Raw genomic sequence first — 16214 nt, 5'->3', positions numbered from 1 at the left:
TTTCTCAGGGTAGGTCTGGCGTACCTGTGTATTCTGCTCATAGAACTTGGTTGGAAGTTTCCCAATAATTTGTTTATCATATTTATATGCTGCCTGATATATGTATATCTAGCCAGTGTAATTCAAGTTGCAATATAATTCAACATAATTCAAGTTGCAATATAAAAATAACAAGTTCTAGTAAGGAACTAATCTGCCTACTTTCCTTTCACTATCCCTACATTTGTTTTAAACTGAGGTCCACAAGTTAGATCTCTTGCACCTCAAATGTTCACATGTTCACCATCTTGGATGGGGGAGGATGACATCATTACAAACTACACCATTGAGATGTCCCTGTGTGTCACTCACTACAACTGTACCAAATTTGGTTCAAATTGGTTAGACAGTCCACAGGTTAGTGTACTTGCGCCTCAATAGTTCACATGTCCACCATCTTGGATCGGGGTGGATGACATCACAAACTACACCTTTGGGGCATCCATATGTGTCCCTAGAGCTGTAGCAAATTTGGTTCACATTCGTTAGGCGGTTCACAAGTTACCCCACTAGTGCCTCAAATGTTTGTTACCGCCATCTTGAATTGGGGTTGATGACATCATCATATGTCATCGAGGTGTCACTATGTGTCCCTACAACTGTACCCGATTTGGTTCATATTAGTCCAGGCATTGTGAATTTGATGGGGGACACGCACATGGACACATGAGATGCTGAGTGAAAAATAAACAATTAGAACACTTTCACAGAATAAAATAATTAAAAATAGTTCATAGAGTAAAACAGTTTCACAGAATAATACAATTAAATAGTTTACAATTAATTGTAATTAAAAGCTTGAGAAAATAGGTGTTTCTCAGAGATCTTTTTAAAAGCAGTCAGAGATGGAGAAGCTCTTATTTCGACAGGGAGTGCATTCCAAAGCCCTGGGGCAGCCACAGAGAAGGCCCAGCCCTGAGTCACCACCAGATGGCAACCGTAACCAGACCTCCCCAGATTATCTTAATAGGTGGTAGGGTTCATGACAAAGAAGGCAGTCTCTTGAGTACCCTGGCCTAAACTGTTCTAGGCTTTATAGGTAATAACCAGCACTTTGTATTTCACTGGGAAACATATCGGCAACCAGTGCAATTCTTTCAGAATTGGTGTTATATGGTCTGGCTGCCGCATTCTGTACTAGTTGTAGTTTCCAGATGATGTACAGAGGCAGCCCCATGTAAAGTGCATTATAGTAGTCAAGCCTGGAGGTCACCAGCATAGGTACTACTGTTCTAAGGCCATTTATCTCCCAAAATGGATGTAGCTAACATATCACCCAAAGCTGATAAAAAGCACTCCTGGCCACTGCCTCAACCTGAGAAACCAGAAAGAGTTTGGGATCCAGGAGCACTCCCAAGCTATATTCCTGACCTTTCAGGGGAAGCATAAACTCATCAAGATCAGGCAGATCTAAAACGTATTTCGGGTCTTGACCTCCCACAACTAATACCTCTGTGTTACTTGGATTTGACTTTAGTTTGTTATCCGTAATCTAGCCCATTACTGCCTCCAGGCAGGCATTTAGGGAAGTTATGCCATTTCCTGATGAAATTGATAGGGAGAAATAGATTTGGGTGTCATCAGCATATTGATAACACCCTGCACCAAATCTGATGATCTCTCCCAGCGGTGTCATGTAGATGTTAAAGAGCATTGGAGACAGTATGGAGCCTTGTAGAACTTCATACAGCAAATCTCTCGCTTTGTGGAGCAGCAGTCTCCAAGTGACACCATCCGGAATCTACCTGAGAAGTAGGAATGGAACCATTGTAAAACAGTGCCACCAAATCCCACCTCCCTCAGGCAACCCACAAGGATACCATGGTCAATGGTATTGTAAGCTGCCGAGAGATCCAAAAGGATCAGCAGAGTCGCACTCTCTCTGTCAATACCTAATTAGATATCATCCATCAGGCCGACCAAGGGAGTCTCAACCCCATAGCCTGCTTGAAAGCCAATTTTGAAATCGGTCTAGATAATCAGTTTCTTCCAGGACTGTCTGGAGCTGAGAGGCCACCATCCTCTCAATCATGTTGCCCAATCGTGAGAGATTAGAGACAGGCCTATAGTTGCCTAACTTGGAGGGTTCCAATGTAGGTCCCCCCCCCAAGTATGGTCTAATGATAGTCCCATTAAGACAAGGAGGTATCCTACTCTCCCTCAAAAAAGCATGTTTACCAGACCTTCTCCAACAATCTGATTGTTAGATGAATCAGATTGTTGGGCAAGGGTCAAGAGAGCAGGTAGTAGAATGCACAGTTCGAAACAGCTTGTCCACATCCTCAGGAGTCACAAACTGAAAGTGATCCAGTCTGACAAAATAATAAAAACAAATTTTATTTTTTGTTTTTAGGAGTGGCATCGCTTGTGGAAGCAAATTCTGAAAACTGGAAAACAAGCAATTCAAAAGAGTCTTTGTCTGAACTGCCAGCTACACCAGAATATCCCATCAACAGCAAATATATGGACCCAGTGGTTCAGCAGTGTCAGAATGCACATGAATCAGGTAATTCAGGAACTATGTGAGATTAAAACTGAATGGTATCCTCAGAGTGCACTTCTTGCTATTGCCTGAGCTGCTGTGAGGTCATGGAATGCTTTGCCCTTGAGGGGAAAAGCTTTTCTTGTATACAGAGGTGTAACCCCCATGATCCCATAGCCCCCAATGACGTGATATTTGCAGATTTCCATATCTGCAGTTGCAGCTGGGAACAGAACCCCCACAAATATCAAGGTTCTCCTGTATGGGCGGTATATTTAAATACATCTGTGATGGAACTTTTTCTTCTCTTCCAGGAAGTACAGCAAAGTTGAGACCTCGAAGCAAACAAAGACTCACAGATGCCTTACCTCCTGCCAGAAGCGTACATAGCACTCCAGGCAGATACTCCACCTCCATATCTAAGTCTGAAGAGCACACTTTAAGCTGTTTGGCCACCAGGGGGTCTCCTGCTGCTGCACAAGATACAGACCAATCAAGTGCTACAAGACACAAGGCACAGGGAAGGCCACACTCTTCCTTGGCACCCATCACACACTGCAGTTCTGGGAAAGCTAATCCTAAGAGTTCACTTTTCACTATCACGAGAAATATGTCTCTGGTAGCATCAGGTTTAAAACAAGGCGAGCTGGTACGTGTGTGTTGACATACTTGTAGCCCTTTAAGAGCGTACAGAATTCATGTGCAAACCAGTGTGGCCTAAATCAGAGCAAGGCTTAGGGACCTCAGTTCAAATCCAGCACTTTCCGTTTCCATCAGAGCAACTAGTCTATGCTTTGGTTCCTATTAATTTCACTGTGCGTGTATACATTCTGTTAGACATGTCCCTGGGTTCACGGAAGCGCTGGTGCTGCCCTGTAGAATTGGGTTGCTTGCTTTGAGAATCATTGCTGTTAATAGCCTCTCCGAATCAGATTTTTCAACCAAGGCTGGAAAAGGGTTTGTAACTTGTAGATGCCAGCATCAAACTTTCATGAGCCAGACCTGCCAGGGCTGAAAATTTGTGAGGAATGTTTAGATGTGAATGTAAAACATCTGTAGTGACTAGGGCTCTTGGGTTTTCTTTCCCTGGTTCTCGGGAATAAATTACCACTGCTCCTATTGCAATAGTAGTGTAATACCTTTATTAGGATTAACAGAAACATCACAAAGAATCAAGCAAGCTTTTGAGTTCTTCAAACTGAATACTGAACAAAACAAAGAGGACAGTGGGAGAGGATGTGCTTAAGTTTGATGGAAAAACTGCTGCCTTGGAGTTTGAAATCTTGCTGAGGGATGGAGGAGGCACCTAATTATTGCTCTTTTTGTTTGCAGAGTGCCATAGAATCTTGACTGCATTTATTCACAGTATCCTTGTCAAGGAAGGACACTAGTATTCCAAATTTTACAAAGAGGAGTTGAGGCAGGGCAAACATGAAGTGCCCAAGACTGCACAAATGAGTCAGTTGCAGAGACTGGAGATGATCAAAGCACTGTGTTTGGTGCTTAGGAAAAAGCAGTGTTTTGCACCAAAGTATCCCAAACCCCATGTGAATGGTGCATTTTATTCATTTACTTTGTTAAAATACTTATATACTGCTTTTCCAAAGTTCAGAGTAGTGTGTAACTAAAAAAGTACAAATAAAATAATTTAATATTGGCTTACTATCAACTGCCTATAGCTAATAATTTGCATATTTTCCTCTGTTTTCCACAGTTTATTCTGTTTCTGGTAGCTATAAGGAAGGGTATAAAGTTATGCAGGGCACTCAAGATTTCACCAGGCGTTGGCCACATACTTTCAAACTTGGTTTCACAGCCCTAAGGTCTAAAAGCATGCCTTTATTTTCTTTTTCTCAGATAAAGCTGAGCTTCTCGGGATTCCTCAGTGCCAGTTTCTGAACATGTGTGGTGAAATTGCAGAATATGCTCAGCCACAGACAGGATCCCAAATCTAATGCTGTTCACATATAGATGGCCAAGTGGAATTCTTGCTTTTATTTAGCATCCTGCTTAAGGGTGGCAGCAAACATAACCTTTTGTATCATCCTCACTTGAAAATTTGTGCCTAATTGGAAGTTTGTTTTCTGGATTCCTGACCCTGGCAGGATGTGGTATATGCACACGTGGGTGGCGGGGGCGGTTATTTTCCTGTTTTTGACAAGACAAGCTGTATTGGTCTGAGAAAACAGTATCAAGGCTATATGTCTTACATACTTCTGCAGTAGCACACACACTTGAAATTTAACTTCTTAAGAATCACGGCCTTCATAATGAATGAACAGGTTTTTCATCCTCATGGCTGTAAGATAGACTTTTATATGTGTGGGCAGTGCCTGGTGATATGGTGGAAGCCAAAGGCAGGTGGAGCAGGTCCTGGGCTATCCTGCTTGACTGTCCTCCTTCACTGTCCTGCTTACCTTCTTGCTCCTCCTCATGGCTGATGGAAGTGGAACAATAATCTGAGATGAGCAAATAAATATTAATTCCAGTCATATGGTTTGGTTACTTTAGGAAGCATCTTGTTTTTGGTTTTGTTCTAAATGCAGCATATTTTCAGGCCTTCTGGGGTCTGCTTTAAGGCAAGCAGAATGTTTCTACTCTAAATAGCTAAATTTAATGTCTTTGAGGCAATCATAATATTTGTATATCTGTTAGCAGAGAACTCTGCCTGTTTCTTCAAAACACTTTCTATCATGTAGGTCACATGGTCCTCCCAGTGGATGTTCTTAATCCCTCAACCACAGCATTTGTAACTTTTAAAAAGCTCCATTCAGAAGTCAGCCATGTCCAATGTGTCAATAAAATCAATTTTTTCTAATTCAGTGTTTGCTTTGCTTCTAGCGACTAGTGCAGAAGTTTGCCAGGAAAACTGAGAGCGCTTGGTCTAATAAAGTTACTGAAGAAACAACCCATGTAGTCATGAAAACGGGTAAGTCGAGAGCACTGAGAACAGCTTACCATCTGCAATACTGTATTAGGTGGGTGGGTGGATAGGCTTCATAGGACTGTCTAAGTTGAAATTAATGATTAGAGAATTCCACCTCCTCTTTCTATACATTTTTAGAGAAGGTTTGCCAGCAATGATTAGCCATGATATTTCAGTGGGTACCTTCATGGTCAGAGACAGGATTCCCCCCCCCGCCCGCCCCCTGATTTCTAGGTACTAGGTACAACTTACACAGGATTATACATCATACTTTGTTCATGAACTTCCCAAAAGCATCTTGCTGGCCCTGTTGGGACATAGGAAGTTGCCTTATACTGAGTCAGACCATTGGTCCATCTAGTTTAATATTGTCTACACTGACTGGCAGCAGCTTCTCCAAGGTTTCAGGCGGGAATCTTTCCCAGCACTACCTGGAGATGCCAGGGATTGAACCTGGGACATTCTGCATACGAAGTTGTTCTACCACTGGGTTATGGCCCATCCCCAAAGCTGGCATATATGGGTCTCTCATCCAGGCACTGACCACACCAAGACCCGCTTAGCTTCAGTAAGGTAACTGTATCATGTGCCCTCAGATCAGGGCTGAACAACTTTTAACCTCATGTGAATGTTGGACTACAGCTCCCATCATCCCTGACTATTGGCCACTGTGGGGTGATGGGAGTTGTAGTTCAAAAACAGCCGGAGGGACAAAGTTGTGCAGCCCTGCCTTAAGCCATGCTCTGGGTACACACTTTGTCTACTGGGGTACTAGACTAGGTGGCTCTTGGTCTTTACTAGCAAGACTGTTCTTAGGACTTCTTGCGAGGCTTTGAGGATCCTGGGCTAGATTTAGGTTTCTAAGGCCTAGCCTGGCCTAGTCTTCTCTGATTCCACTTTGATGAGCAATGAAGACTTCCCTCTTAAGGCAAGACTTTGGGCAAGGAGGTGAGAGCAGCAGCTGCTGCTAGGTATGGTTTGGATATGAAGTTTTGTTGTTTTTGTGCTAGTTAGCCTGGGCTCTTAATCATGGGGAGGCTCTCTCCTCGCATTCTGTATTTGTCCGAAAATGCCGAATGCAGGGACAGTGCAGAGGGGCTGGTGTCATGGCATGTGTGATGCCAGGGCCTAAGTAGCTGGCATGCCCCTTTCCCCTCCATGCATTCTCTTGAATGCCTGAAGAAGGCTACTGTTTTCCTTACTTTTGTGATTGATCCATGGAAGCTCAAGAATCTGAGCCTCTCAACATCTTTTTTGAGTTTTGTTTTTATAAAATGCAGCTTTCTAGCCCTTATGGCTGTAGAGAGAAACTGGAAAACCTGTTGAAATATAGGAAATTAGTTTTGGGGAGCAGGGACAAACTGAGCAGAACCTTTAGTATTATTGCTCCTTGTCTGATCTCATGACTAGTATAAGCACAAATATGCACACTTATTTCATTTGAATAATTTTTCAGGTCACCAATGCCAGCGTTTTTTTAGCCCAGAATTTGAGTTTTTAGCACCACTGATAAGGTGTTAGTATTGGATGAACAAGGTAATTCCTTGATGACAAAAGGAGTGAGTGTTCTTATTTTATGCCTCCCACAACACCACCACCTCCTCCTCCTTCTTAAAAAAAAAAAAAAAAAAAAGCACTTTAGACCTTGACATGAGGGTCAAGAACGCGTTGAATATGTAAGAGAGCCCGTATGGTGTAGTGGTTAGAGTGCTGAACTAGGACTGGGAAGACCCGAGTTCAAATCCCCATTCAGCCATGAAACTAGCTGGGTGACTCTGGGCCAGTCACTTCTCTCTCAGCCTAACCTACTTCACAGGGTTATTGTGAGGAGAAACTTAACTATGTAGTACACCGCTCTGGGCTCCTTGGAGGGAGAGTGAGATATTAAATATGTCTTTTTTAAAAAAAAAAGAATAGTAAAGGACTTTGGACTTCTGATGCAACCAACAAATTTACATGAGATACTGAAAATTATTTCACAGTTCCACCGAAGAATTGCTTGTCTGTCAGATCCCTTGGTCAGATCCAAGCAACTGTGCACCTCATGCCACATCCCCAAGGGGCAGTTGGGTTACTTTCCCCCTCTAATCTCTCCGCTCCCAGCAAACTGCTTCTTGAAATGGAGGGGAAATATCAAAAGCAGTTTGTAACATAGCGTGAGAGTTTATTAAAAGAAAAATGGTCAAAAATCCAATTGGGCATTCCTAAATTAACATTTTTGATCCTGGCTCTTGCTTTTATTATTGGCACCTAGAACTAATTGAGATCTTTCTCGATTTTCAGATGAGGATCTAGTCTGTGAGCGGACTCTGAAATACTTCCTGGGTATTGCTGCACGGAAATGGGTGGTGAGTTACCAGTGTAAGTATGAAGCTTGTAGAAATGTCTCTTGTCTTCTCCTGCACTGAAGATCTGTTGCATTCTCAGCATCTAAGGTTTCCTGAATCAGGCCTATGGAAGCTCATGCCATAATAAATTAATTGGTGTTCAGGGTATCGCATGACTTCATGTTGCTACTGTAGGATTAAGACTGAAAGATATGTGATGAGATTTCTAACTTGTTCAAACAGCCATGTGGGGGCTGAACTGGATTGGGGGAGCAGCATTTGTGGTGGGGAGATAAACCTCCCCTCTAGTCCTGTTTTCCCAGTGTTATTTGTCCTGTGGTGGGGAAACATACAGATCTCACACAGGTATATGTATGTGTCCTCTATTAGACAAATAGCAGATTTGGGGTGGGGAGCGTCCCCCTCAGTGCTGTGTAGACCCAATCATGTTTGCAGTCCCCTCCAGCTGCTTTTAACTGAATGAAACTGGAGGAGCTTTAGTAGGCAATCTCCCAGAGTCTCATTAGCCCTACCACAGCTATGGTAGGGCCATTTTTCTCCTCTTTCTATGCATCATTGCATCATACAGACAAGACTCTTTTATTTCACACTCTGTGATTGCAGCATACAAATGTGGTGGTTGGCACTAGGCAGAGCATCCTGAGAGTCCTCACTTTGGCTCATATGACTGTGATAATGAGCATGAAAATGTTGCAAGTGTCTGCTGAGATCATGGGAGCAAGAAGAAATGAGTAGGGCTTGCTGTGGGTGGAAGTTGAGATTCAGTGCTCCACACAAGTAAAATGAGTGATGGAAACTGAGCAAATGGATAGGAATTTGATTTGATTTGTGTAACTTATTCAGGTTGCAGAATTTGTCTCTTTCTTGATGAGGAATTTAGATTGATTTTAAAAAATCTTTAAATTGCTACCCCACATACAGTTGCTCTTAGACGGACTAGCGTTTTCTTTCCAAACTGTTTCATAAACTGTTTCAGTTTAGTGCAGCATTGGTATTGAAGAAAACCAGGCTAGATTTGAAATCAGTAAGGAGTGGGAAGGATAAATTTTCTAGGAGGGTGCAGTAATACTATCAGCAGGCAGCAGTATTTAAATATGGAATTGCTCAATTGTGCCACATTGACTCTGTTTTCTTTCGTATCTTGAGGTAGAAATGAAAAACTTCTCATGATGTAAGTGCTGAAAAGAACTACTTGTTTGTTTTAATAACTTTTTTGTTTGATGTGTCCTAGGGATTGTACAGTCACTCAAGGAAGGAAGAGTCCTAGATGAGGTAACTTTGATGTCTGTGCTTGTATTTGTTTGTGAGCTGTTTGCAGAACCCTTAGAGTTTGGGGATGAAAGCAGAGGGAGAAGGAGCGATTCAAGCAAGGCTACTAATGATGTACTGTGGCTCTTTATTTGCTGTTATTTAACTTGCTCATCAGAATATATGTTGGAAAAAGGACATTCTTGACTTACCTGCAAAGTTCTCCTCCTCCTGGAGAAAAGAGAGCAATTACCATTGCGGGGGAAAGCCACTCTTCCAATGCTGAGAAGGTAGTCCAAGAGGATGAGGAGAGGTTTCTTCCTTCATTCCCCAGACACAATTGCCAAGAAGAATGTTTCCACCAACTGAATGCTAAAATTGCTACAAATTTCTGGAAGGGACAGAACAACAGATGCTGGAAACAAAATGGAGAGAGTAAAGTGACCATCAATGGAGGTTGAGTTCAAAGGCGAGGAGAACTGGAAAGGGAGAAAAAAAGAACTAGAAAGTGGTCCACTAACCCTCTGCTTAAGGCACCTTCCTGTGGGAAAAGATACTAAACAGACAATTGTTTAATTAGATGAGATTAAGTCTAGATCAGAATTTTCCTTTCTTTTGTCGACAGGAGGAGGGCAACTAGCACTGGGATGTTTTAAAAATGAATCTCTCTCTCTCTCTCTCTCTCTCTCTCTCTCTCTCTCTCTCTCTCTCTCGGTCAGACTTCCCATGGCCAATAAACCTTGGGTGCCACTGAATCAAGGATTCAAAATCCTTTGGCGGACTTGTCATCCAAAGGCCACCTTGGCTGAGGCCAAGGAGGTCCTCCTCATAATGCCTAGTAAAGATGCACACTAAGGCCCAGGTGACCATCCTGCATATATCCTCTAAGGGAGTTTTCTCCCAGATGGCCAGACTTCGCAGAGGCTGTGTCACTTCACTAAGTGTGTCAGGATGCCCTCTTGCAGATTACTGGAAATACAGACCATGGCAATCTTCTCCTGAAGCCACCATGTCAGAGAAGCTGTGGGCAACCTCCAGCCCAGAGATGACTCTTTTGAACGAGTCAAACTGGGATCTGTGTTGACAAATGGGCATGGCTCTATCCACATGTAGTGGCTCTACACATGTTAAGTTTATCATGCCCCTTCTTCCTCTTGGGGTTAAAGGATGAGAATGGAAGTGCAAGTTCCTGCAATCTGGGATGCTGAATTCTTGAGAATGAAGGATAGATCAGGTTGGAAGATCATCTTGTTCTTGTGGGAAATGCAGGGTGGTTCTTCCACAGAAACAGCTCTCAGCTTTGGCACACTGTGTGCCCAGGTGGTTGCCACCCAAAAAACCAGTCCTCAAGATCAGGATTTTTAGTGTGGAGGTACCTAGTAGCTGATTATTATTATTTATTCAATTTCTTTAGCGCGCTTCCAAAAATGGCTCAGGGGTCTAGCTGGGCTGTGTAGGATCACAGTTAAATTTCATTTGGCACCGTATGGACTGGTGCTGGACTCACAAATAAAGTTAATTTGAGGAATCTTCAAGTGTGTAACTGTGAAAGAAGGAAGCAGAGTATTTCAGGTGCTATCTGGTTTGAGCACTCACCTGTGTGGTGTGTTTAGCACGTGTTCTGATGAAAAATCATTTTGCAGGAATGCCTGACACTACCAGGGAAAGTGGACATCTACTTTCAGCTGACGTGACTTGAAAAGAGAGCCTCTTCACTTGTTGTTTAGGCTTTTGCAATCAGGTCTGTCCTTATCAGGATGTGATGGACCCTGATGAGGTACTGAAGCTGAAGGAGAGCCAGCCTGATTGCCTGGGAAGCTTATCCTTTCATCTTTCTCTGCACCTGACTATATTCCAAAGGTGCTACTTCATTGCAATTGCTTCTACAACTTCTGAAGCTGGCACTGATAGTGTTAATCTTGCCTGAAGGTGAACATTCCCCCGATCAGATGTCTAGGCATTCTGCACCCTCAAGGCAATCTCTGCACTGATGTGGGTACAGGAATCTTTACATTCAATCAATGAGTCCAAAACATCTAGAAGAAAGATTGGAATGACATTTCACCTCATAAAGGGAGTTGAGGCTTGAGATTATCATGTTCAAAGGTTTGTCCAAAAACTGGAGGTGTGATGTGGGGTACTGTCAAAGAAGATTCATCAGTGAACTCACTAAGGCTGATTTGTCAGAGCATAAGGAACGCTCAGTCTACTGTAGGTGTTGTGTATCCCTTCCATGCAGTGAAGTGCCAGAGTCCCCCCACCCCCAACCCCTGAAAGGATCACTCAAAACATAATTAAACCTTTCATATTCTCTTTCTCTCTCTCTCTCTCTCTCTCTCTCTCTCTCTCTCTCTCTCTCTCTCTCTCTCTCTCTCTCTCTTTCAATATAATGCTTAATATCAGGTGTGGGAGATCGGTGATTCTTCCTACAGCTTCACCCTACTACAATGAGTATCTATATACCACTTTTCAATAAAAGTGCTCGAAGCAGTTTATGTTGAAAAATAAATAAGATTATTCCCTGTCCAAAAAGGGCACTGAATAAATAGAAATATAATGTAGACACCAGTACCAACCACTGGAGAGATGCTGTGCGGGGTTTGGATAGGGACTGTTCTCCCCTAAATAAATATAAGAGGACCACCACTTTAAAGGCGCCTCTTCACTCAGTTTGCAAGGGTTGAGTTCAGTTAGTATCCCCCTCCTGCTGTTTCCATTTCGGCTGAAGGGGTTCCAGCTTCCAAAATCCAAGCACTCCCTACCTGCTTCAGCCTCATGAAATTGGCACAACCAGAGTTTCATTGGCATCTGACTTTATTTTTGTGTGTGTTGTCTTCCAGGAGGAGTTTGAAGTGAGAGGAGATGTAATCAATGGGAGAAGCCATCAAGGGCCTAAAAGAGCAAGGGAATCTCATGCTGGAAAGGTGCAGATACTTTAACTACTGCTATTGTAAAAGGAATTGAAATGAGGAGCTTGTCTGTTCATACATGATATTATCCCTGGAGTGTGCACCTCTTCTGTTCTCTGTTTTGAATTTCTGTAATTGGAATGCCATTGCTAGGCAAGTGTTCAGTTGTGTGCTGGCTCTTTAAATTTACATATATGCGCGTACGCACACACTCTGAGCACTAGGATCTTTTGATTATAAATATTCTTAAGAAGGGTGGCTGGCAGAATACAAAATGTCATGCTGCCCTGTTTCTATAGCAGGAAAATAACAGCTGCTTGCTCAAAAAGGAAAGGGGGTGGGTTATAATTGGGTGTCAGTGCAAGTGGTGTTCAGGATGCTACAAAGCTTGGATCCTGCTGTGCTCATCTGATTTGTTTTGTCTTCCTTCCCCATCCCCTGTGCTTCCACCCCAACAATCTGAAGATGTTGAGGCCTGCCGGTTATTTACTCTTTTGCGTTGTTTGTACCATAGATACTGAACATTTCATAGCTTAATCCTTCCGTCCAATTAGAGCTCTTAAGGCAGCTTACAGTTGATGTAACTACTATTTGCAATGTGTTTATTATAAAGACTAAATGCAGATACAGAACAAAAAATAATGGGGAAGGGGGGCAGTAGCAGATTAAAAGGTGAAAAAGCCTAGCTAAATAAGTCTTTGCCTGGAAAAGATAGAAGACTCTTGTTCTCGGGCTTCTGTTGAACTGGCTCACAAGTTGTGCCCATCTGGCTGAATGGGAGCTTGAAGCCAACCAGTTTCTTGCACCTCCTTCCACTGCTTAATAGTGCTCGCTTGCTTGCTTGCTTCCTACCAGCCAGAGGGAAACAGCTCATGGAGTGGAGTATGAAGCTTTCTTGGGGATAGCTTTTTGGTTCCCTCTGTGAACCTCTAGCTTTTTGGTTCCCTCTGTGAACCTCTAGCACAGTGGATGTGCTAGAGGTTCCTGCACAATACATCTTTGCTTTTTTCTGCCTGTCAGCCCCTATCAAAAAAGCACACTCGTTACTGTCCATATGCCCTCAGCATCCTCACCCTTCCCATTCACCTTCTTGCACTCTAAGCCTGCATTTTCAGTCACAGAGAACCTGGTTAAAAGGTTAATCAGGATCAGTGAACCCCAAGGAGCTTATCGTGAGAAGGGTAATCCTGTTCAAACTGCTCTAGTTAACCAGGATAGATAACTAGAACTGAAACCTAGTTATCTATCCTGGTGGAATCCTGGTTTCACCAGGATTACTCTGGTTAATTAGCATTGGCCTGAAATTTTGCATATACACAATTGGCTCTGTTGGGCTCGCTGATCCTGATTAACTTTTTAACCAGGAACCTTGTGATTGTGAGAATGCAGCCTAAGTTCTTCACCCACTTACCTACTGCATCCCTATTCTCTAGCTATCCATATTCTCAACAAAATCACTTTTCTCAGCAATTACACTGATTATCAGCCTTCTGTGACTAATTCTTCCCCTTCTACAATCAGGATGTTCAGAACATTCTTTGGCAACATTGTATCAGCCAGGAATGAGGAGGGAAGATTACAGCCAGTTTTGTGCGCATGCATCCATATGTACGCATATACTTTAAGAATTTTATTAAGACTTGAGGGCATTGTGATCCAGTAAAGAAGTGTTGTTACATGATCTTTCAGTGAGTTTTCCAGTGAATAGGTCTTCAGAAGCACATGAAATAGCAGGGGTAAAGGTAGGGAAACAGAAGGAGGTAAGATGGCTAGCAAAAGATGAGGTTGTGTAAAACAGAAAGAGCAAGGAAATGCATAAATGGAGATAAGGAAGCAGATGGTCAGAGGTAGAAAAAGAGTAGAAACTGTAAGCTGAGGTACAAACGGAGGCCAGCATCTGGTTGACTGCTTAAAATACATTTCAACTTGTGTCTAGTTATGTGTGTTTTGTTTTTGTTTTAAAATATCTGGTCATGACATACTAAGACTTGACCAGAAGGCTTCTGCCCGAAACGTTTCGGAGGCCATTATGAAGGCTTCCGAAACGTTTCGAAACGTTTCGGCACTGGGGGCGGTTTTGGTGCCGAAACGCCGACGGAGGTAGCACTTTAAGGGCAGGGGAGGGTGTACTCACCCCTCCCGCCGCATTTCCCCCGCCGGCGCGCTGTTGTTTTTAAGCCCTTCGGGGCAGCAGTGTTCCTCCCTGCCGCCCCGTTTCCCCTGTCGGCCGGAAGTCGCGAGCACGCGTGCGCCCGTCGTGTGTGCGCGCGTGCACGGCAGAAGGGCGCGCATGCGCATGCACGACGGGCCCACAGGTGCTCGTGACTTCCGGCCACTTCCGGCCGACGGGGAAAACGGGGCGGCAGGGAGGAACACTGCAGCCCGAAGGGCTTAAAAACAACAGCGCGCCGGTGGGGGTAATGCGGCAGGAGGGGTGAGTACACCCTCCCCCGCCCTTAAAGTGCTACTCCCATCGGCGCCGAAGATTTTCGTGCACATCCCTATTGACCAGGACTTTAGCTTGGTTCACACTCATAGACATTCCACAGCTCCTGCTTCCAAGAATTCACTCTACACCCCTATTAACACACTTGCCTTCCTTTCTAGCTTTTCCAAGGACTGGAAATATGCTGCTATGGGCCATTCACTGACTTGCTTCCAGGTGAGGGACTGAGACAGTTGAAGTGAGTTGAAAGAAGATGGTATGAGGTGAAAGTAACCCTGGTCCAGTCTCAAGGGTTGAGATTATTTCAGCAACAGCAGAGTTGTTACCTTTGGGAGGTGTTCAGTCATCCATAATGTCAAAAAAGGGACTGTCAAAACTGCCTGCAGTTTTTTGTCTGATCAAGCAGTGATATTTATCTGGACAGGGATAAGTATGCTCTGCTCAGATTCTGTTACAGGAAAATCAAGGTTCTGTAGCTTAAATATGTTGTGCAAATTTATGTGCATCTCTTTGCTTGTTTTGCATAACTTAACTGTGTTTCTGGTAGCCATTAGGAATGAACAGATGTACTAAACTGAACAGCACTGATACCCCTTCCCTGAACTTAGAGCCTTCTAGCTTATAAACGTTTACTGGCTACACCTTTCCAAGTTTGTCTTCACAGCCATATGGCCTAGCAACCTGTTCCAGGGTGATGAATTCTGTGCCCAATGCCAAATTCTGTTCTTGAATGGTTCCGTATCCAAAACCACAGAATAGAATCATTTTTATATTCATTCATTCATTCATTCATTCTATTTCTATACCACCCTTCCAAAAGGTTTGGAAGGTCATCCCTTTTTGGGGATAACCTACAAGACGCTCAGATGCCAGTACACTGACATTTCTTTTTTTATCCCCTAACATGTGAATGGCCACTTTGGGCTTTGAATGGGAACTCTGCCATAGTAGTTGAATGATTCTCATTCTCTCTCTCTCTCTCTTTCAGAACAACTAGAGTGGATGGTAGAACTATGTGGTGCCTCCCTGGTGAAGCAGCCTCATTTATTTGCATGTGCAACGGTAAGCGTATGTTTAATATTGTGGATGAGCCAAATTTTCCTTCCCTACTCCAAATACACACAGGATTTCCATTTGTTCATGTTTCGCTCTTCTAAACCACTGATGAGTTTGGCTAGCTGTTTTTGGACTTAGCCTTAATCTAATGGTTTATGCTGAAGAGTGTGTGTCTTTCCAAGAGTGTGTGTCTTTCCAAGGACATACAGACCTGATTAATACAGATTCCGACTAATGGTTCACCTAGCCCATTATCTTGGCTGGTAGCGGCTGTTCAGGGTCCTTTTAACCTGAGGCACAAAGCACGTTCTCTGCCACTGAGCTACAGGCCCTTCCCCTGACCCTTGCTTTTTTTGCAAGTCATTCTCCCGTCTGAAACTGTGGAACTGCAACTCAAGCCTTGTGGAGAGAAGAGCTGTGCAAAATGGGAGACAGAGAGCATATGCTAATTCGGGCATCAGAGAGTGCTGTTTTCACAGTGTGACACCCAGGCCACCTCTTTTTACCTACAGATATGGCCTCTCCGGTGCTGCCTTCTGCTCTCCTTGCTATTGCTTTATTGCCTCCATCACATTGTGTACCCCTTTGTGGAGTCGTCTTTTCCTCCTCAACTCCTCATCTGCCTGGAGGACTGCAGTAAAGTGAAGAACAGCCCACCCTGCTATTATCTCTGCCTGCAGACAGCAGAAGAAATTGATCCTGTGCAGCTGAGCTAATGCCACTTCCCTCTTCATTCTTGTCTCTTATCTCACAACCCCTT

General features: G+C 43.5%; 1 protein-coding gene across 4 annotated transcripts in view; it reads left to right on the top strand.

Annotated features, from left to right (window-relative positions):
* BRCA1 (BRCA1 DNA repair associated) overlaps positions 1 to 16214 on the top strand; it is an 80250-nt gene that overhangs the window by 59173 nt on the left and 4863 nt on the right. For 3 of the 4 annotated variants that reach the window (XM_053260102.1, XM_053260101.1, XM_053260099.1), the window contains 9 exons: positions 2393 to 2545; positions 2836 to 3170; positions 5363 to 5450; positions 7731 to 7808; positions 9027 to 9067; positions 11884 to 11967; positions 14560 to 14614; positions 15387 to 15460; positions 15967 to 16210. In XM_053260102.1, the coding sequence (XP_053116077.1) occupies positions 2393 to 2545; positions 2836 to 3170; positions 5363 to 5450; positions 7731 to 7808; positions 9027 to 9067; positions 11884 to 11967; positions 14560 to 14614; positions 15387 to 15460; positions 15967 to 16170 (1112 nt within the window). In that variant the 3' untranslated portion in view covers positions 16171 to 16210. Of the gene's footprint in view, positions 1 to 2392; positions 2546 to 2835; positions 3171 to 5362; positions 5451 to 7730; positions 7809 to 9026; positions 9068 to 11883; positions 11968 to 14559; positions 14615 to 15386; positions 15461 to 15966; positions 16211 to 16214 lie in introns of those variants that run through there. The other variant, XM_053260100.1, reaches the window with a different exon arrangement.

This window comes from Hemicordylus capensis, chromosome 6, assembly GCF_027244095.1.
Source record: "Hemicordylus capensis ecotype Gifberg chromosome 6, rHemCap1.1.pri, whole genome shotgun sequence".
Taxonomy (NCBI): Eukaryota; Metazoa; Chordata; class Lepidosauria; order Squamata; family Cordylidae; genus Hemicordylus; species Hemicordylus capensis.
The sequence above is the reverse complement of the archived record's forward strand: the minus strand, read 5'-3'. Positions and strand labels throughout refer to the sequence as shown.